Here is a 21188-nt window from a genome sequence, read left to right on the forward strand (position 1 = left end):
TTACTTTCTTAATGATTCATTCTTAATGCTTTATGAAAAAATTAACTACAGACCAAACAAGGACCAGCTTATTTTGCTATAATCTGAATGCACCTGGTGAACTGTCAGCTTTATGGCCATAAAGCAGCACAGAGAAAAATCAACACTGGAGGGGCTTCCCTGGTGGCGCAGTGGTTGAGAGTCCGCCTGCCAATGCAGGGGACACGGGTTCGTGCCCCAGTCCGGGAAGATCCCACATGCTGCGGAGCGGCTGGGCCCGTGAGCCATGGCCGCTGGGCCTGCGCGTCCGGAGCCTGTGCTCCGCAACGGGAGAGGCCACAGCAGTGAGAGGCCCGCGTACCGCAAAAAAAAAAAAAAAAAAAAAATCAACACTGGAGAATTTTATTAACAAAAAAACCTCTCGCAGTTTATTAAGAAATTCAGAGAACAGTAACTGTACGTTTCCTTTTCTGCTATTGTCACTTGTTAAATTACTATCATCGTTTATACACAAGGAAAAGTGGACATACTTTACAGTCTTTCTGATAAATATATTGCCACGCTGCATCCAGCCTGGATAACGCTCTTCAGAACAGCATACGCTGGAGCCTGTTAAAAACAACAACAATAAGCGAAGCAAAGAAACCTGCTCTATGTTCACCTTCGGTTGTAAGGTACAGGCCTGGCATGGCAGGGTTGGGACTTCTCTGGATAAGTAATGAGATCTAAGAAACAATTTATTTTAATTGGGGAAAAAGAAAAAACCTATTCAAAAGATTGGAATGCCTCTGCTGCATCCAAAACGTTTGACCCAACTGGTTTCTCACCTGAGAGGGAGAAAGCGCTGGGTAAAAGGATAAGGAAGAGAAGCAAGAAATAAGATTCCCAGTTGGGAGAAAGGCATTTGCTGGCTTTCTGTCAAGCAATGTATTGGTTCTCTTTGTCTGACAGCGACTCTGTATCTTTCTGGGAACAGAAACCTTCCCATCCCTCATCCTTCCAAATAAGGTCACCACAAGCAAACAGTAAAGGGGGGTCCCCACCAGTTCTGCGTCGTGTTCGAGGCCTATGTCATGGTGCTCAAGCTCTTCATCCCGAAATTTCCTTATCACCTGATTAAGGAAAAAGAAATGGAAGCAAGTCAGCCTACCAGCTCCCTGCTGTTCTGACTTATTTTGGAGACTAAAGCCTCATATTATCATCTAAGACACAGGTAGGCAAACTTTTCCTACAAAGGGCCAGAGTCAGTACTTCAAGCTTTTGGGGCTGTAAGGTCCCTGTCACAACAACTCAACTCTTCCATCGTAGAGGGGACAGCAGCCATGGACATGTAGACAGATGGGTGCAGCTGTGTTCCAACAAAACTTTATTTACAGAAACAGGTGGTTGGCCACTGACTTAGCTTCAAAAAAAATTAAACAGTTCCCTTATTTGCTGTAGAAAATTTCTGAGGATATTTATTTATTTAATCTGAAGGGTTTGTACTCATGGCATTTGCTCAGAATCTATCAATGATCCGGAAGCAGAAAGAATACAGGTCTGGGTTCAGGAAACACGGGTTTCAGTCCCAGATCTGCCCAAGCACGTGACAGGGCATTCGGCTTCAGCTGCCTCAGTTTGCTTGCTTTTAAAATGAGGTGCTGCCCTAGGTTTCTGAGGCATCACAATTCCCTAACACTCTATTTTGTTCCTCTTACCAAACTGCATATCTGCCCTTCCCCCCCAGCAGCCCCTTCCAGAGCGAGTCAAATACCTGAAGAAGCTCTTCATACTTTTCAGGCTCCTTCTCCATCAGCATCCTGATCTGGTTGTTGTAGTGGTGTGCTATGGACTCTTCCACAGCAACTGTGCAGGCCATTGCGCCCTCCTTCCCAAGCAGGGCAGTTCCCGCACCTGGAATTGTCAGACCCGGAAGGCAAAGGATGGGGCTGATACCACTGGGGATGGAGATCAGCTGAGGTCAGGGTTTGTCACCTTGGCACCCTGGACTCTGGGGCTGGATAATTCCTTGTTGTGGGGGAATGTCCTGAACACTGTGGGCTGTTAGCAGCACCCTTGGCCTTTACCCACTAGGTGCCAGTGGCATCCCCAGTTGTGACAACCAAAAATGTCTTTAGATGTTGCCAAGCATCCTCAGGAGCAACTTGCCCCCCTTGAAAACCATGGTTTTAGGTGGTACCAGATCACAGTGTTAAACCCTGAATCACATAGTAAGAATGTTCTTTTTCAATGCTTTTTCTAACCTTCCGATTATGGCAGGAGTGAGTCTTCACTGAGGGTGAGTGTGTTTTGGGTTCCGCTATACCACTGATTCCCCCCGCCACCCTTCTTTTTTTGGCCGTGCCTCGTGGCTTGCGGGATCTTAGTTCCCCGACCAGGGATTGAACCCAGGCAGTGAAAGCGCCGAGTCCTAACCACTGGACCGTCAGGGAATTCCCTGACTCTCCCTTTTTAAGAGTGAGCAGATCTCAGGTTTACAACCTTCATCAAGGAACACCATCTGGCTACAATTGAATTGCTCTAGCTTTTTTCCTCTCTGTTGTATTTATCTTCACTGTACCTTCTATTTATAAAAGTTCTGATTTTAAGATTCTATCTTAAATAAATGTAAGCAAAAAAAAGTCAATTTAACTTCAGAAAAATATTAAGTAAATTAAAAGGTTGTAAGAGGACACAGCAAGAATTGTAGAAGTGGTTATTTAATGATTCAATCACCCCAGATCCCTAAGCTCACACAGGCTCTTCTGGACAGACACATACCCAGTGCAAAGCCCAGCACATTCCAAAAGGGCATCAGAATGGTTGGCCGCACCCTGAATGCAACCATCAACTCATTGAACTTTTTCAAGTGGTCCTTTTCTTGATCCCACATTTTCTGTAAGAAACATAAAAACAAAGACATGCAAGCATTCCACAGAGACCGCCTGCTATAGAGCAAGGAAACTAATGCCCTGTCCATGTGCGGTAAAGGAAGCAAAACGGGCAAAATGATGAGAACTGCTATTTCTCCCATTCCCCTTGAATTGTCGAAGAAAAACCCTAAACATCAGGCTACGGAGAAGAGAGTGACAGCAAACCAAAAGATGCATCTGTAATCTTAATTCCAGAGAAGCGGACCCCGAACCATGGTGCCAGAAGAAGCTCCTCCGACCCACAACGCGCCTATTCAAGGACAAGAGTGCGCACCCAAAAGAAATGAGATGTTTAGCCCATTTCAAAATCAGAAGGGCAGAATATTACATTTTATATAAGTTCCTTTCAGAGAGCCAGAAATGTATCATTTACATCAAAGAAAAAAGGGAGAATGATTATAAGAGCTAACACTTAAGAGTATGTCCTATAGCCAAGTACTGTCAAATAGCTTTACATACGTAATTAACTTAATCTGCACAACTGCTTTGTGAAGGACAAACTTATTATCCTCATTTTACAGACGAAGAAAGTGAGGCACAGAGAGGTTAAGTAACTTGCCCAAGGGCTCAGAGCAGGCAATTTAACATGTGCTAAGTGTCTATTACATGCCAGGCATGGTATTAGCTGCTCTACACCAGCTCATTTATTCTTCACCAAAACCTAACGAGGTGTTAACGGCTCATTTTGCAGATATGGAAATGGAGAGGTCATGTGACTTCCCCCAGGTCACACCGGGAGAGAGCTGGAATGTGAACCTTTATAGTCTGTGTGACTATAAAGCCCAGGCCCAACCGACCGTCTGCCTCTCAATATAAAGTATCTCCACTGGCCTCCACTATGGGCGGGACCACAACGTCTCACAACTGGCGCTTTTACTTAACGCTGACTCTCAGCCCTTTTTTATCGCCTGCACCGCCCCCCACCAAGACATTTTAATACTACAGATGTACTGTATGTGTTTATGTACTAAATGTATGTGCTTGATAAATAAATAATAATATGCTTCTTACTCCTCCATCCCCACCTGCACAACTAATTCTTGCTTGCCTGGGGACAACAGTATCTCCCTTGAGAAGGCATGACCCAATGCGATTCATTACTCAGATAAAGAGGCGCCCACCTGAATGACCGGCCCGATGCTCGTCCGACCCAGGATGGCCATCTGCCCTGCGTAGATGCGGTTCGCTCCATATTCACCTGCATGATCCACCCGGATTATTCGATCCACAGCTGCCCGACTGATATTGTCTAAGGTCACTCCCGAACTGCAAAATCTGACACTGATTCTTCTTCCATAAGCTGCAACGCAAGTGTTTATTCTCCATTACTCTCGGGTAAAACTGAGTTGTTTCCTTCATAGACAGAGAAAGAGGCACCTTAGAGCAAAGGTCACAAATAAGCTCCCCATAGGTGGGGTACGCCCACGGGTGTATTCTGTTTAACCTGCAATGGTTTTTGTTTTGTTTTTTGAAGTTAGTTACCAATATTTAAAACATAGAAGATTTTAACTAAAGATCTGGACTCTGGCTTCAATCTAAGTGTATGATGATCTAGAAATACTGATCCTGTCTTCTCACCAGGCAGTTAACGTGGTAGCTGCCTCTAGATGGGCATGGTTCTCCAGTCCACCCACTCGTGCCGGCTTGCTCTGTTCCCAACCCTGGCTGCACAGAACCCCTAGGGAGCTCTCAAAAGCACGGATGCTCCTCCCCAGTTGATCTCTGGGAGGGGGACACAGATGTTTTTGAAAAGTTCTGTGCACAAATCCTCTCTGCAGCCAAGGTTACGAACTGTAGATTTAATTTCTCCTAAAAATATCCGCACCCGTGGGCATCTGACTTTGAGAATTTAGCCTTAGAGCTTAGGTTTCATCTCATTATGGTACTTAATTCAACTGAACTCTTCTTGCTTTCAAAATATAAATTCTTCAGGATAGATTAGATTTTGTCTTTTAAAAAAATCTCCAAACAGTAACATCTTGACTGTAATCTCTGAGGCTTACATTAGGGCATTCCCAAAGTTCTCTCCCCTAAGAGAAGAGTTTTGTAACATGTTTAGATGTATAAGGTGTTATCAACTCATTTTGAAGATATGGAGATAGAGACTCAGAGAGACCATTTAGTTTGGAATGTGAACTTTGACCTGTATTGATATCATCTTGAGATGTGTTTCAAGGCTCTTATGTATGACTACTGTGTGTTTAGTAGATACTTCTTTTCATTTAGGCTAACTTGAACACCCACACAATGTGCAGAAAGTTTCGTTTTGGATACATCTATAGTTTGTTTGTTTTTCCATTAAAAAAGGCTTGAGTGCTTTGGACACAGTGATGGGGTAGGCCTGATGAAATATGAGGGGGTTCTGCATTTGAACTTTTCAGGCAGGGGATTTTAAATGACTAAACAAAAGAGCAGTGGCTATTAGGGGTCCGAAGCATGGTGACCCAGCTGTGATCCAGTCTTCCACATATAACCTGCTCCATCTCACCGAGCATATTTGACTCAAGAAACTGGATGGAGTCCAAGTTCTGCCAGGTGTAAGGTACCACTCAGATCTGTGCCATCAGACAGTGGGTCACTGTGGTCCGTGGCCATGTTTTTATGTGGAGAATAATTTGAGACATTTGACAAAGTCAAGGTAACCTGTCTCAAGTTTTTGCCTCCAAGTCCAAGGACTGGTGCTTCCATCGGTCTGGCCTCCTTATAGAAAGATGGGGCCCAATTAAAATTGAAAACGATGAGATGACTCTATTTTTTAAAGTAATCTTGTTTGCTTGTTTTTATTTTGTTACTCCCATCCAGAAACGTGTTAATGGGAAAGAACTTTAAAGACAACTCAATACTCTTTTTTTTGGCCACTCCCCATGGCTTGCAGGATCTTAGTTCCCCGACCAGGGATTGAACCCAGGCCCTCGGTAATGAAAGCGCCAAGTCCTAACCATTGGACCATTGGGAAATCCCTCAATACTCATTTTTAAGAAACCATTTACTGAGAAATAGCAAGGGGCTGAGTGCACAGGATGAGGGTGAGTTCAAACGCACATCTGACTTCTGATGGGGAGAATTATATTTCTATTAAAAACATACATGAATTTTCCCTAGCACTGCAACACTCTTCCAGATTCAGGCACCTAATAAATGCTTTTTGGGAGTATGTGTGGAGGGTGGGGTATTGTAATATTTGCTATTTCTATCTTTTCATAATCTCTGCAAGGTCTCTTTAAAAAGTATGGGATGGACACTCCTGGATTGGAAAAATTAATATTATTTAAATGGCCAAACTACCCAGAACAATCTACAGACTTAATGTGATCCCTATCAAATTACCCACGGCCATTTTCACAGAACTAGAACGAATAATCCTAAAATTTATATGGAACCATAAACGACCCAGAATTGCCAAAGCAATCCTGAGGAAAAAGGACAAAGCTGGTGGCATAACCCTCCCAGACTTCAGACAATATTACAAGGCTACAGTAATCAAAACAGTGTGGTACTGGCACAAAAACAGACATATGGATCAACGGAATAGAATAGAGAGCCCAGAAATAAACCCACACACCTATGGCCAATTAATCTTTGCCAATTAATATACAATGGAGAAAAGACAGTCTCTTCAGCAAGTGGTGTTGGGAAAGCTGGACAGCCAAATGTAAATCAATGCAGTTAGAACACACCCTCACACCATACACAAAAACCAACTCAAACTGGCTTAAAAACTTACATATTAAGACATGACACCATAAAACTCCTAGAAGAGAACATAGGCAAAACATTCTCAGACATAAATCACACCAATGTTTTCTTAGGTCAGTCTCCCAAGGCAATAGAAATAAAAGCAAAAATAAACAATGGGACCTAATCAAACTTATAAGCTTTTGCACAGCAAAGGGAACCATAAACAAAATGAAAAGACAACCTACGGACTGGGAGAAAATATTTGCAAACAATGCAACCCACAAGGGCTTAATTTCCAAAATACACAAACAGTTCATACAGCTCAATAACAAAAAAACAAACAACCCAATCAAAAAATGGGCGGAAGACTTAGACATTTCTCCAAAGAAGACAAACAGATGGCCAACAGACACATGAAAAGGTGCTCAACATTGCTAATTAGAAAAATGCAAATCAAAACTACAATGAGGTACCACCTTACACCTGTCAGAATGGCCATTAAAAAGTCTACAAATGGGCTTCCCTGGTGGCGCAGTGGTTGAGAGTCCGCCTGCCGATGCGGGGGACATGGGTTCGTGCCCCGGTCCGGGAAGATCCCACATGCCGCGGAGCGGCTAGGCCTGTGAACCATGGCTGCTGAGCCTGTGCGTCCGGAGCCTGTGCTCCGCAATGGGAGCGGCCACAACAGTGAGAGGCCCGCGTACCACAAAAAAAAAAGTCTACAAATAACAAATGCTGGAGAGGGTGTGGAGAAAAGGGAACCCTCCTACACTATTGGTGGGAATGTAAACTGGTGCGGCCACTATGGAGAACAATATGGAGGTTCCTCAAAAAACTAAAAACAGAGTTGCCATATGATCCAGCAATCCCATTCCTGGGCATATATCTGGACAAAACTCTAATTCGAAAAGATACATGCACCCCAATGTTCACAGCAGCACTATTTACAACAGCCAAGACATGGAAGCAACCTAAACGCCCATCGACAGATGAATGGATAAAGAAGATGTGGTCTATCTACCTATACACACACACACACACACACACACACACACACACACAATGGAATACTCTTCAGCCATAAAAGAGTGAAATAATGCCATCTGTAGCAACATGGATGGACCTAGAGATTATCATACTAAGTGATGTAAGACAGAGAAAGACAAATACCATATGATATCACTTATATGTGGAATCTAAAATGTGAAATTATTAAGAAATTAACAAATGAACTTAAGAAACAGACTCACAGACATAGAAAACAAACTTATGGTGACCAAAGGGGAAAGGGGGTGGGGGCGGGATAAATTAGGAGTTTGGGATTAGCAGATACAAACTACTATATATAAAATAAACAACAAGGTCCTACTATATAGCACAAGGAACTATATTCAATATCCTGTAATAAACCATAATGGAAAAGGAAAAAAAAAGTACAGTATGGATCACAGATGGGCAAAACATTATTTATAAAAATCTCCTTTACCAATATAGGAGATTTTTCTCTATTTGTCACCACTTTAAAATAGTAGAAATTACATTCTGAAATTCACCACATGGTCATTTGTGTTATCTCTAGGTATTGGGGTTGACATACTAAATTTCTTCCTACTCCTTTTCTTTATTTTTAGTTTTTCTACAGAGAACATTATTGCTATTATTATTTCCACTTTACTGTTAGTGAGAACGTACATTGGTGCAAATTGGTTTCTTAAGGGGAGGGTTGGGAAGGGAAGATTTAGCAACATATTTCTACAGTATGGATCACAGATGGGGCACAGAGCTAGAGCCAGAAAGTACATATCCTGTCTCTAACACAGACCTTAGACAATTCAGAATTGCCATTTCTTACATATAAAATTGGGAATGATCAGGTTATTTTCTTTTTAAGGGAAAACACGCAATAATAAAACCTTTCTTAATGAGTTATCATGAAGGTAAAATGAGATACAGGAAGCAAAGTAACTCTTTAAATGAAAAAGAATGATTCTTATTCTGGTATTGGCTCAACTAAGGAGCATTAAAAATCATGTTCAACAGTCCTCTGAGTTTTGCCTGCACTGTCACACACTTTAAAATAAAACTGAGAAATAATATATAAAATTGAGGCCCAGAGCTAGAAGCTCTCAAATGCATCATTTTATATTCATGTTTTCCCAAAATGTGAAACACATACCTATGATGGTACCTAGGAGGTTTCATGTGGTTTATAGGAAGACCTTAAGTGGCTATGAACATGCATTAAATAACACCCATGTTTTTCAGCAAGAGTTATTCTCTTCCAATTTTTTTGTCTTCATCAAGGAGATGGTCTCAGTTTACAGCTGACACATCTTAAACATCTTCCTAACACTTGCTAACCTCCCTTTCTTACCAGAAAGAAAGATGATCTTGGGTTCAAGCCTTGGTAGGCAACAGTATCTAACACAATAACTTCTTGTTTTCAGCGTATTTATTTTTTATGATTACTTTTCTTGGGACAGGCGATACTGGTTTTCTGTTTACCATAAGGATCTAGTTTCCGTGAAATTACTTAATTTAAAATGGGACACGGTTTAGGGAAAAAAAAAAAAAACCTTTAGTAATCAAAATACAAGTGGTATTGCTATAAGGCAAAAGTCGTCTAGGTGGTACACGAATGATTTAACTTTGAGAAAATGACCTCACAATTTTCTGAGGCACCTCGGATGAAATGAGGAAAGGAGGAGCCAGGATCCAGGCCTAAGTCTCCCTACTCCCAATTCGATACTCCTTCCAATACCCTGGTGCCTCTCAAACTTGCAAATGCACACGAATCATTCGAAGGTCTCGTTAAAATACTGACATAGCGATCCAGTGGTCAGGGGAGGGACCTGAGAATCCGCGTTTCTAACAAGCTCCGGGGTGAGGGGTGGAGGTGTCGGGGGCAAGCGGACGCTGCTGGTCGTAGGACTACCTACGAGGCCCTGAGCAAAGGATACGAGGAGGACACCCCCCCACCCCCAGGACACTAAACTTTTAAGGTCGCCAACTGTCCTCAGTCCGGAACGCCGACCACACCTGCAGTGACGTCACGTAACAGGTGCGCAATTAGGTCATCCCCAATGCGCCGACCCGGAACCGGCGCTCCAGACGGTTACTGCGGAAAACCACCCCACTTCCCGCCCGGCGGACCCGCGGCGCACTACTGGCCCAGCCCCGCTTTTCCAGCCGCTCAGTCGCGCTCCGTCGCAGCCCTGTGACGTAGTGAACGTCTTCCCCGTGACCTCTCCGACCCAAGCCTCTGGAGAAAATTCCCTGGCTCGCCGGCACGGGGCGGGGCCACGGTAATGCTCCCCCTTTACCTGAGAGGGACCTCGGGGCGCCCGTGCGCAGCTGCCACAGACAGCAAGCCGCCGCCGCCCGGGTGTAGCTCATTGCCGCGGCAACAGGGGAACCACTTCTTGAACAGAGCAACCGTGCCCTTGCCGCAGACTGATGACGCACGGCCGACGTAAGGCAGATAAGACCCGCTCTTGCCTCGGTGGAAACGCTCTGGGCCACCTGCTTCCACTCGATTGGTTGGAAACGTCAAATGAAAAGATTCTATTGGATGCGATCACTATCAATCACTCAGACCGACCGGGTAAAGGGTTGCCATGGAGATGAGAATGCTAAATTGTTCTTTCAAAGATCCCGACGGGGTAAAGATTACTCTACTCAGTTCCTGGGAAGGAGGACCATGAAGGAATTGTTTACTGGCATAGCCATTGTGTTTTATGCTTTACCAATATAGGAGATTTTTCTCTATTTGTAACCACTTTAAAATAGTAGAAATTACATTCTGAAATTCACCACATGGTCATTAGTGTTATCTCTATGTATTGGGGTTGACATACTAAATTTCTTCCTACTCCTTTTCTCTATTTTTAGTTTTTCTACGGAGAACATTTATTATTGCTATTATTATTTCCACTTTACTGTAAGTGAGAACGTACATTGGCGCAAATTGGTTTCTTAAGGGAAGGGTTGGGAAGGGAAGGTTTAGCAACAAATTATTTCTTACTTTTAAGTCTATATCCAATCTGACAATGTAGACTCATCAATTGTAACAAATGTATCACTCTGGTGGGGGAGTCGGTGCATGTGTGGAGGCAGGGGGTATATGGGAAATCTCTGTACCCTCCTCAATTTTGCTGTGAACCTAAAACTGCTGTAAAAAAAATAGTCTTAAGAAAAAAAATTTTGGACACTTTAAAAAATGCATATCCACTGATACAACAATCCTACTTCTAGGAATCTATGGAACAGAAATAATTTTTCGAATGTGTAATGTATATGAGGGCAAAAAATCAAAGGTGCATACCTGAAAGGATGTACAGCAAAACGTTTAATAATGGCAACTTCAAGGGGTTGGGATAGTGAGAAGGGGGCTTTCATTTTTTACTTTACACCCTTGGATTATACATATATATATATATATGTATATATATATATATACCTCTTTATTAGAGTATAATTGCTTCACAATGCTGTGTTAGTTTCTGTTGTACAACAAAGTGAATCAGCCATATGCATACATATATCCCCATATCCCCTCCCTCCCACCCTCCCTATTCCACCCCTCTAGGTCGTCGCAAATCACTGAGCTGATCTCCCTGTGCTATGCAGCTGCTTCCCACTAGCTATCTTACGTTTGGAAGTGTATATGTGTCGACGCCACTCTCACTTCACCCCAGCTTCCCCCTCCCCCAGCCCCCCCCCCGTCCTCAAGTCCATTCTCTATGTCTGCGTCTTTATTCCTGCCCTGCCACTAGGTTCATCACTACCATTTTTTTTTAATTCCATACATATGCGTTAGTATACGGTATTTGTTTTTCTTTCTAACTTACTTCACTCCGTATGACAGACTCTAGGTCCATCTACCTCACTACAAATAACTCAATTTTGTTTCTTTTTATGGCTGAGTAATATATGTGCCGCATCTTTATCCATTCATCTGTTGATGGACACTTAGATTACTTCCATGTCCTGGCTATTGTAAACAGTGCTGCAGTGAACATTGTGGTACATGACTCTTTCAGAATTATGGTTGTCTCAGGGTACATGCTCAATAGTGGGATTGCTGGGTCATATGGTAGTTCTATTTTTAGTTTTTTAAGGAACCTCCATACTGTTCTCCATAGTGGTTGTATCAACGTACATCCCCACAAACAGTGCAGGAAAGTTCCCTTTTCACCACACCCTCTCTAGTATTTATTATTTCTAGATTTTTTTTAAATATAAATTTTTATTTATTTTTGGCTGTGTTGGGTCTTCGTTTCTGTGCGAGGGCTTTCTCTAGTTGTGGCAAGCAGGGCCCACTCTTCATCGCGGGGCGCGGGCCTCTCACTGTCGCGGCCTCTCGTTGCGGAGCACAGGCTCCAGACACGCAGGCTCAGTAGTTGTGGCTCATGGGCCCAGTTGCCCTGCGGCATGTGGGATCTTCCCGGACCAGGGCTCGAACCCGTGTCCCCTGCATTGGCAGGCGGATTCTTAACCACTGCGCCACCAGGGAAGCCCTATTTCTAGATTTTTTGATAATGGCCATTCTGACTGGTGTGAGGTGATACCTCATTATAGTTTTGATTTGCATTTCTCTAATGATTAGTGATGTTGAGCATCTTTTCATGTGCCTTTTGGCCATCTGTATGTCTTTTTTAGTGAAATGTCTCTTTAGGTCTTCCGCCCATTTTTTAATTGGATTGTTTGTTTTGATATTGAGCTCCATGAGCTGTTTGTATATTTTGGAGATTAATCCTTTGTCCGTTGTTTCATTTGCAAATATTTTCTCCCATTCTGAGGGTTGTCTTTTCATCTTGTTTATGGTTTCCTTTGCTGTGCAAAAGCTTTTAAGTTTTATTAGGTCCCATTTGTTTATTTTTATTTTCATTACTCGAGGAGGTGGTTCAAAAAAGATCTTGCTGTGGTTTATGTCAAAGAGTGTTTTTCCTATGTTTTCCTCTAAGAATTTTACAGTGTCCTGTCTTACATTTAGGTCTTTAATCCATTTTGAGTTTATTTTTGTGTATGCTGTTAGGGAGTGTTCTAATTTCATTCTTTTACATGTAGCTGTCCTATTTTCCCAGCACCACTTACTGAAGAGGCTATCTTTGCTCCATTTTATGTTCTTGCCTCCTTTGTCATAAATTAGGTGACCATATGTGTGTGGGTTTATCTCTGGGCTTTCTATCCTGTACCATTGATCTATATTTCTGTATTTGTGCCAGCACCATACAGTCTTGATTACTGTAGCTTTGTAGTATAGTTTGAAGTCGGGGACCCTGATTCCTCCAACTCCGTTTTTCTTTCTCAAGATTTCTTTGGCTATGGGCTTCCCTGGTGGCGCAGTGGTTAAGAACCCTCCTACCAATGCAGGGGACATGGGTTCAAGCCCTGATCTGGGAAGATCTCACATGCCACGGAGCAACTAAGCCCGTGCGCCACAACTACTGAGCCTGCGCTCTAGAGCCTGCGAGCCACAACTACTGAGCCCGCACACTGCAACTACTGAAGCCCACACGCCTAGAGCCTGTGCTCCACAACAAGAAGCCAACGCAATGAGAAGCCCGCGCACTGCAGCAAAGAGTAGCCGCCACTCACCACAACTAGAGAAAGCCCACGCACAGCAACGAAGGCCCAACGCAGCCATAAATAAATAAATAAATAAAAAGATTGCTTTGGCTATTCGGGGTCTTTTGTGTTTCAATTACCCGTTACTATAAAATATTTAAGATACACTGCCATTGTAAAAATAATGTTGCTAATTGTTTTCAAATTAAAACACTGCAATAATTTAAAATTATGATTGACTATTATATACCTTTTTAAATCCAAATAGTTGGTGAAAGTGAGGGTGTTGTAACATTCTCATGTAAAGCTCCTGAGTATAAATCTAGCTCTCAAAAGCCTTAAAATCTTGGCTGTAATCCCATTTCCAGGTCTCTGTCTCAAAAGAAAAAAAAATATATATATTGACAAAGATTTGTGTGTCTCATTTATTATCAGGGACATTTGAAAACAAAATGTTAAGCAGCAAGGGAATGTTAAAAAAAAATGTGGGGACTTCCCCAGTGGCCCAGTGGTAAGACTCTGCCTTCCAATGCAGAAGGTGTGGGTTCGATCCCTGGTCGGGGAACTAAGATCCCACATACCGTGGGGTGCGGCCAAAAACTTTAAAAAAAATTGTGATCCATCTGTATGATGTTATGTAACCTACTGAAATGCTTATAAAGAACTTTGGATAAAATGAGAAAACACTTATGAAAAAGAAATGAGAATACCAATTTTTTTCTTTCTCTTCTTTTCATCCTCCCTCCCTCACTCTGTTCTTTCTACCTTAAAGGGAATTTGCCAAGACTAACAGTGGATGTCCACACATATTGCTCATACATGATTTTTACTTTTGCTTTCTCTGTAGCTTTCAACGTTCCCTTTATTTTCTATAATAAACAAGTATTTTTGTAATGAGAATACAAAATTTCATAAAGAAAAGGCTTATTATTCCCTAATTCAATCCTCAAAAATAGAAGTGAATGTCTATATTATTTTTCCTTTTTTTTTTTTTTGCGGTACGCGGGCCTCTCACTGTTGTGGCCTCTCCCGTTGCGGAGCACAGGCTCCAGACGCGCAGGCTCAGCGGCCATGGCTCACGGGCCCAGCCGCTCCGCGGCATGTGGGATCTTCCCAGACCGGGGCACAGAACCCATGTCCCCTGCATCGGCAGGCGGACTCTCAACCACTGCGCCACCAGGGAAGCCCTATTTTTCCATTTTAAAGATAAGGGATCTTTATCTCACAGTGGTAAAGACACCTGTACAAAATTACACAAAGTACAAAGCCATTCTATGTCCTGAGCACATCCCATGCATTGGAAAGACAATACACCAAATGGAATTTACTAATAAAGCAACACCCTATATAAAGAAGACACATTCAGAAGTTCTATCTTCCTAGGGATCAGACCTTGGAGTGCCATCCCAGGAAATTAATTCCTTTCTTCTCCAATACTTACTCAAGTGGGTATCTACAATCAGATATGTAGCTGCAAGAATTTACTTTGCTAACTTAAGAGTTAATGCAAACTAAAGACTTGCCAAACTGGATTCTTCTCTTTGCTGGAATTAGAATATTTTGTGATTGCAAGAAAGTGCAAGGCCACCCTGATAAAGAACAAGAAACTGAAGCCAATGGGATAGAACAGAGAAAAGAGAAATGTTTGCATGTACTTTCAAAATTCCAGCTCCGAGTACTTGTAATGAGGTGTGTGTGGAGTCCGGGGCAGGGGGATGGGAGGAGGGAGTGACTGAAAATTAAGTATCCAGTATTGGTGAATGATTATGAAAGTATACGCTGACACAATGGAAGAATACCATGTAGTCATTAAAAAGAATGAGTAGCTACTCTCCATATAAAGATCTTCAAGATGTTATTAAGGAGAAAAAATGGAAAAGCTCATAAATAAATAAATATCACACATACAACTACAGATACATATCTGCTTGAATATATAATTTTCTGGGAGAATAAAATAAGCATTATTAGCAGTGTTTCCCTCTGGGAGATGGGATAGGGAGTCTTGAAATAACTTTATGTCTTTTAAGTTTAAAACACACACACACACACATCCCTCCTTGGCTTAAAAGCAAGTCTTAAAAGCACTCATTTGATGATTTTCTGTAATTAAACACTTCTTTCTTCTCATTCTAGGAAAAGGTAAAGAGCAACTTTACAAACTGTTACAGCTTTCATGATCACTTGACTGCTAACAAGACGCCTCCAAGAATTCAAATACACAGAATCACATTTTAAAACCTTCAAGACATAGTTTAATCAGTAGTTGTAATGCACATTTGTTAGCGAGAGCTGTACTTTAACAATTATACAGACATCACCTGCAGTTATTAAAGTTATCAAAATATATAAAAACATTCAAGTAAGAGGTATGCAAATTAGCAGCATTTAACTAAAATGAATATATTAGCATATTTCAGTATAATAATAGGGAAAGAAAACAGAGCTTCCATCTCACACACACACACACACACACACACACACACACACACACACACACCACAGAAAACTTGACTGTTTTCAGAAGCATGGTGAAGGCAAGAATGTTATACATATAAATTCTCTAGGCAAAAATGCCAACAATTTAGAATTTTTTAAAAGTGAGGGCGGAATGAACTTCCATTTGCTCAAAATTCCATGATACTAGTTATTAGACTTAAAAATTCATAAACCTTAACAAGATAAGAAAAGAAAACCTCATCAGTTTTATAGGTATAAAAATATCCCGTGTTAATACTACCTGTAGAAGAGCAGAAAAAAAAAAACTTTGGCAAAGGGACAAGTACACAGAAATATGTTAACTATGGTGAGCTTGTTTTGCTTCTCAGAGCAAGGAGTCAATCATTTTTTAGTAATGGGGGGAGGGGGGGGGGAATATACTTCACAGCAGCAGCTTTCTAAAGCCTGCACCCACCTTCAAATTCCAGGCTACCCCCAGGAAAGGTTTAGAGCCAGTGAAAGGAAGGAAAACCATAGCAGGAAGGTACACACGGTCGTTACAAAACTACAGTACTTTGAAAAAGATTCTGAAGGTATTAGAATGAAAACTGCTTACACTAAACCATAATCTAGGCTTATATTAAAAGGTTTAAAGCTATCAGTTTCAGTGATGAGGTATTTATCGCAGACGGTTTTTACGGTAACGGAAATCTGAAGAGATACTCTGCATGTTTTGTAAGATAAAATTAAAAATTTTAAGCACAAGACAAACAACAGCCCTTACAAATACGAATACGTACATTTAAGACGCCAGCATTCAGTCTAGTTTGGTACACCGGCACAGGCTGGCCTGATGCTGCAACTCACATGCCAAAACACTCAAAGACTCAACGGTCCTTTCCAGCCTGGCTCTGAACCATGAAGTGTCATTGAGAGACCTCAGTGCAGGAAGGGAAACGGCTTTTGGAAGACTGAGAGACAAACTTTGCCTCTCCATCTTGATGGCACTCTGCCAAGTCCCCAAACCCAGGACTAGAGGGACAGACAGAAGTTCTGTGGATATCCAGGCCCTTAAAGGCAGTTTGCCCTGAGTAACAAAGCTGTGGCAAAATGCCCAGGAAGCTACGAAATCCAGGCTGCCATCCTGCCGCTGTTCCCCTCCTCATAGGGCTCAATCAAGGGCACTCGGGGCCTTGCTCATTCGCACAGCAGGAAGGGCTTTTCTCTCCTATAATATTATTCTCATATTACATATTCTCATGTAGCTGAAATTACATAACCATCCTCTTCATGCTCCTACCATCTGGTCCAAACATCACAATTCAAGGGTTTCTCCATTTCAAAAAAATCGAGTCTCCATTCTAAGTCTACAGAACCATCCTAGAGAGTCACTACTTCTTAAAGAACACTTCTCAGCCTCAACCCCCAGAACCTGGCTCCAAAGAACTAACCCAGGCTCATGGATAGATGACCTCTACAGTTAACTTTAAAAGACAATACAAATAAGCTTGTAAAACTATAAATGGTCTCTCAGCAATTTTGGTTGAAAACCTTCAATGGCTTCAGTGTTTTGGTTGAGCCTGAGCTGCTGGGCCTCAGGCAAACCTACTTTTCTAAGTCCCTAAAGCATTAAACAGGGGCTGGGTTATGTAAACACAGGCACTGGAGCTGCACGTATGGAGCCACTTGCAGGAAAGGCCCAAATTCCAGAAAAATATATTTAAAAATTTCTGCTAAAATCTCAGGTAGATGGTGTAGGCTGGCAGGTCACCAGGCCAGCCTGTGAACCGCACGCTGCAGCATCTCCCCTTCAGTCTAGCCGGTTCCTCAAACCCCTCTGGGCTTCTGTTAGTTTCTGGATTAGATAACGCTTGTCACGACTTTCCTAAAAACACAGACAGGTTCAAGAGCGCATTCAATATATTTGGAAACACATATCATTATTTCGACCTAAGAAATTACCTATCAGACTTGGTAGGTAATAACCACTGGACCATGGCAATGACCTCCAAATTGCCTCTTTCACTCTTCCTCCCTCCCCAGCCCCTGGTCCACAAAGTGGCCTTGTAAAAATGTTCCTTTAAAAATGAACATCAGACTTTTACTTACCACCCTCCAATGGCTTCCCATCACACTCAGAATTAAACCCAAACTTCCCACCAGAGCCCTCAGGAGATGTTGTGACCCCAGCTATGCTGTGATTCTAGCATCGCCTTGCCTCTCCCCATCATCCTGCACCCTCCAGCCACACCGCCCTTCCCCCTGGGCCCGGGAGTGCCCGGCTCACTCCTCGATGTACCCTCTGCCTGTTACTCTCATGCCCAAGACCTCCCATAATTGGCTCCTCTCATCATTCGAGTCTCAGCTCCACCATCGCCGCCTCCAAAGAGGCCTTCCGTGGCCACCATCTCAGCAGCAGACGGTCTACCCGCCACTCTAACTACCTCTCTGTATCATCTTCATACCAGTTATCGCAATTAGAATTTATCTCTTTTCTTTAACTACTAAACAGCCTTGTCTCTCTTCTTACCTGTGTATCCCAGCACAGTATGAGGATACAAATGTTGAGGGAATGGATGAGTCAGGGAATGAATGGGGCTGGAGGAGGCCGAGCCTGAAGGCAGGGTTCTGGGGGAGTGGTGATGGGAAATCCCACCCTCTCCCTGGGAAGAGCTCCCCATTCCTTTCAGTGTCCTGGGTAAATGTCCCAGCCTTGCCCCTGGGACCGGTGCTTCCTTACCAGGGACAGCTGCTCTCGGAGCTGGACAACCACCCGCTTGTGCGCTCCTGCTAGGGCAATGAAGTAGAACATAACGAGACTGCAACAAAAGGCGAGAGGTCACTAGGGAGTCTGTACCATCTGAAGGCCACTGGAAAACAACCCGACACACTTCGCCTGGAACAGTTTTACTTTTGTTAGAAAAAAAGAAAGAAAACCCTCACGTCTCCCAAGCAGAGGGCATCAGAAACAACTAGAGGTATACATCTGAAACTAGCACAACATTGTAAACCAACTATACTCCAACAAAAAGAAAAGAAAAGAAAAAATGAAACAGCCAGAGGGGTTTGGGCAGTGGTAGCAGAGATTGATTCCTGCCTTGCTTTCTAGAGTTAATATTAAAAGCTGCTGAGGCTCCCCTGGCACACACATGAGAGGGGAGAGAGGAGGAGACGGGCCAGAAGGTCAGCTCAGCACAGAAAGAACTGGCTGTGGAGGATCACTGTGGAACCTCCCTGGCCTCAGTTTCCTCATCTATAAAATGGGGATAATAGAGGAAAATCCAGTGATAACAAGCCTAAGATAATACAATTTTGAATAAAAGCGACTGGCAACTGGTTCCTGTTTTCTGTGCAGGGGAGGTGGCTGCCTGTCCAGTCTCCCCAGAGAGGGCTGAGGGCCACGGGAATCAGTGATGTCAGTCTTCTCTTCTGGAAGTCCTCATGGCCAAGGACAAGAATGACCCCCAAAGATGTGGAAGCCAGATCAGGTAACCACCACCAGATGGTGCCAGCCAAACCACAGCTGGGGTGAATCGATTAGGATGGAACCGCTGGACTCTGGGATCCTTGCAATTCCAGGCTAACTGGCTGCAACCCCACATCATTTTATGAATATCAAAGGTATCCTGCCTTTAACAAATGAATTTTTTAACCCCTTTCTTGCATTATGGTGGGGTTTTCCTCTAATAATATCTATATCGTAGGATAACTGTGATGATTGCATGAGTTAATACATGTAAGCTACAATCAATTCCAGTGATTTGTGGTACTTCTCTTCTGTTCTATAGTCTCCAGGAACACTGAAACAGTGCCCCGGGGGGAAATACAGAATAGGTTCCTTTATGCCCCTGGTCACAACATTTTTGTCAACTGATCAATACTGTGTTTTATGTTTCTTGAGAGAGAAGGTTATTAATACATAACCCTGTTTCTGTTTCAAGACACCTTATTTAATATCACTGAACTCACAGCCAACAGCACCATGACATGTGCCTGAATGAAGCTTATCTAACACACATATTTTCTTCATAAAACCCATCCCAGCCTTCTTGCACTTAGGAACCCTAGACGGCACTTCAGCTCTACGCGTGAAGAGTGAAATCACCAACCAAAAGCACAAAATGCAAGAAACATCGCACTAAATGGATCACAAAAAGGACACTTAAGTTACAGTCTGAGCTATGGTTTGAATATTTGTGTCCCCCTCAAATTCATATGTTGTGAAATCCTTATCCCAAGGTGATGATATTAGAACGTGGGGCCTTTGGGAGGTGATTAGGTCATGAGGAGTCCTCACAAATGGGATTAGTGCCCTTATAAAAGGGACTCCAGAGAGCGTCCTAGTCCCTTCTGCCATATGAGAATACAGGAAGTCTGTAAGCAGGAAGAGGATCTTCATCCGACCATGTTGGCACTTTGATCTTGGACTTCCAGCCTCCAGAGCCGTAAGAAATAAATTTCTGTTGTTTAGCCACCCAGTCTATGATATTTCACTACAGCAGCCCAAATGCACTGAGGCATTGTGCATCAGGCAACTCAAATTTTTTGCTACTCTATGAATATCTACAAATAATCAAAAAAAACACCATTAGTACTGATTTTGGGGTTACAAAAATATTTTAGCTAGTAAGCACATTTGCAATACAGAAAAATAATATGGAATTTATGAATAATGAGAATGGGCTATAATTAGAACCTAGTACAAAGTAAGTCCTCAACAGATATTTGTGATTAGAATTACACTGAAAGTGAATCACTGCACAAAAACCCTCGTCGCCCCTGCACCCAACACTTGTCATTTATCGAGCCTTCACTAAAGGCCAGGTCCTCTGCTAAGCACTTCACCATATGTCCTTCTTCTCACAGCCCTATGAGGTATGTGCCATTCTTATTCCCATTTTCCAGGTGAGGAAATCAAGGCTCAGAGAGGGTATGTGATGACCTGAGGCCACACAGCTTGTAAGTGGTAGAGCCAGGGTTCAAGTGCATGCTTCTAGTCTGGTGCTCTTCTCTCAGCCCAGTTATCAGTTCCTTTTCCAAAGAGCAACTAATTTTGTGAATAATCAGTAATATAACAATAGGCAACATTTATTGGGTTATATTTTATAACTCAGGCTTCTGGCTAAATACAGATCCCCATTACAAGTGGGATCTCCCTGAACCTGCTCAGTGACCCTGTGAAAGAATTACTACTGGTATTATTTTGACATCTTAGAGATGGAAAAGGGCGGCTCAGAGAGGTTTGGTACCATATCAAGAGGTGTGGGTGAGCTCCATTTTCCAGCGGAGAGGAGCCCACCAGCCACAGTGGAAAATACCCACAGAACCCAGGTGGTTCTCACTCACCAGAGGATCATGAAGAAAGGCACTGCGAAGGCTTCCGACGTGATGCCATGGACCAGAGACTGCAGCGAGCTGGGGAAGGTGCTCACCATCTTGGGGACCACCTCCCAGGTGGTGTTGAAGTTGGTGAAGGGCCCACAGGCTTTGGAGGAAGGGATGCTACCAGGACACAGAGCACAGGGCTCAGGGCCAGGCCTGCAGCACAGGCTGAGCATCCCTCCTCTGCGTACCCACAAAGCTTTGTTAACAGTGACCCACAAGGATCCG

General features: G+C 42.9%; 2 protein-coding genes across 5 annotated transcripts in view; both read right to left on the minus strand.

Moving 5' to 3' along the window:
- Positions 1–353: 353 nt before the first annotated feature.
- COQ7 (coenzyme Q7, hydroxylase) lies at positions 354–10021 on the minus strand. 4 transcript variants are annotated; one of them, XM_029219382.1, is made up of 6 exons: positions 9893–10021; positions 4013–4191; positions 2740–2854; positions 1733–1872; positions 1023–1091; positions 354–588 (listed from the first exon to the last, which is right to left on the minus strand). In XM_029219382.1, the coding sequence occupies exons 1-6, from the start codon at positions 9963–9965 to the stop codon at positions 511–513; spliced, it is 654 nt and encodes a 217-aa protein (XP_029075215.1). In that variant the 5' UTR covers positions 9966–10021; the 3' UTR covers positions 354–510. The 4 variants fall into 4 exon arrangements, with proteins under 4 accessions (XP_029075215.1, XP_029075212.1, XP_029075213.1 ...); XM_029219379.1 differs by having other exon boundaries at positions 406–1091; XM_029219380.1 differs by lacking the exon at positions 9893–10021 and adding an exon at positions 9609–9702 and having other exon boundaries at positions 406–1091.
- Positions 10022–17386: 7365 nt separating this feature from the next.
- TMC7 (transmembrane channel like 7) overlaps positions 17387–21188 on the minus strand; it is a 49166-nt gene continuing 45364 nt past the window's right edge. The window contains 3 exon segments of the mRNA XM_029220956.1: positions 17387–17463; positions 18319–18397; positions 20925–21080. Of these exon segments, the coding sequence (XP_029076789.1) occupies positions 17389–17463; positions 18319–18397; positions 20925–21080 (310 nt within the window). The 3' untranslated portion in view covers positions 17387–17388.

The sequence above is a fragment of the Monodon monoceros genome, unplaced genomic scaffold (genome assembly GCF_005190385.1).
Source record: "Monodon monoceros isolate NGI ecotype Baffin Bay Population unplaced genomic scaffold, NGI_Narwhal_1 Super_Scaffold_13, whole genome shotgun sequence".
Taxonomy (NCBI): domain Eukaryota; kingdom Metazoa; phylum Chordata; class Mammalia; order Artiodactyla; family Monodontidae; genus Monodon; species Monodon monoceros.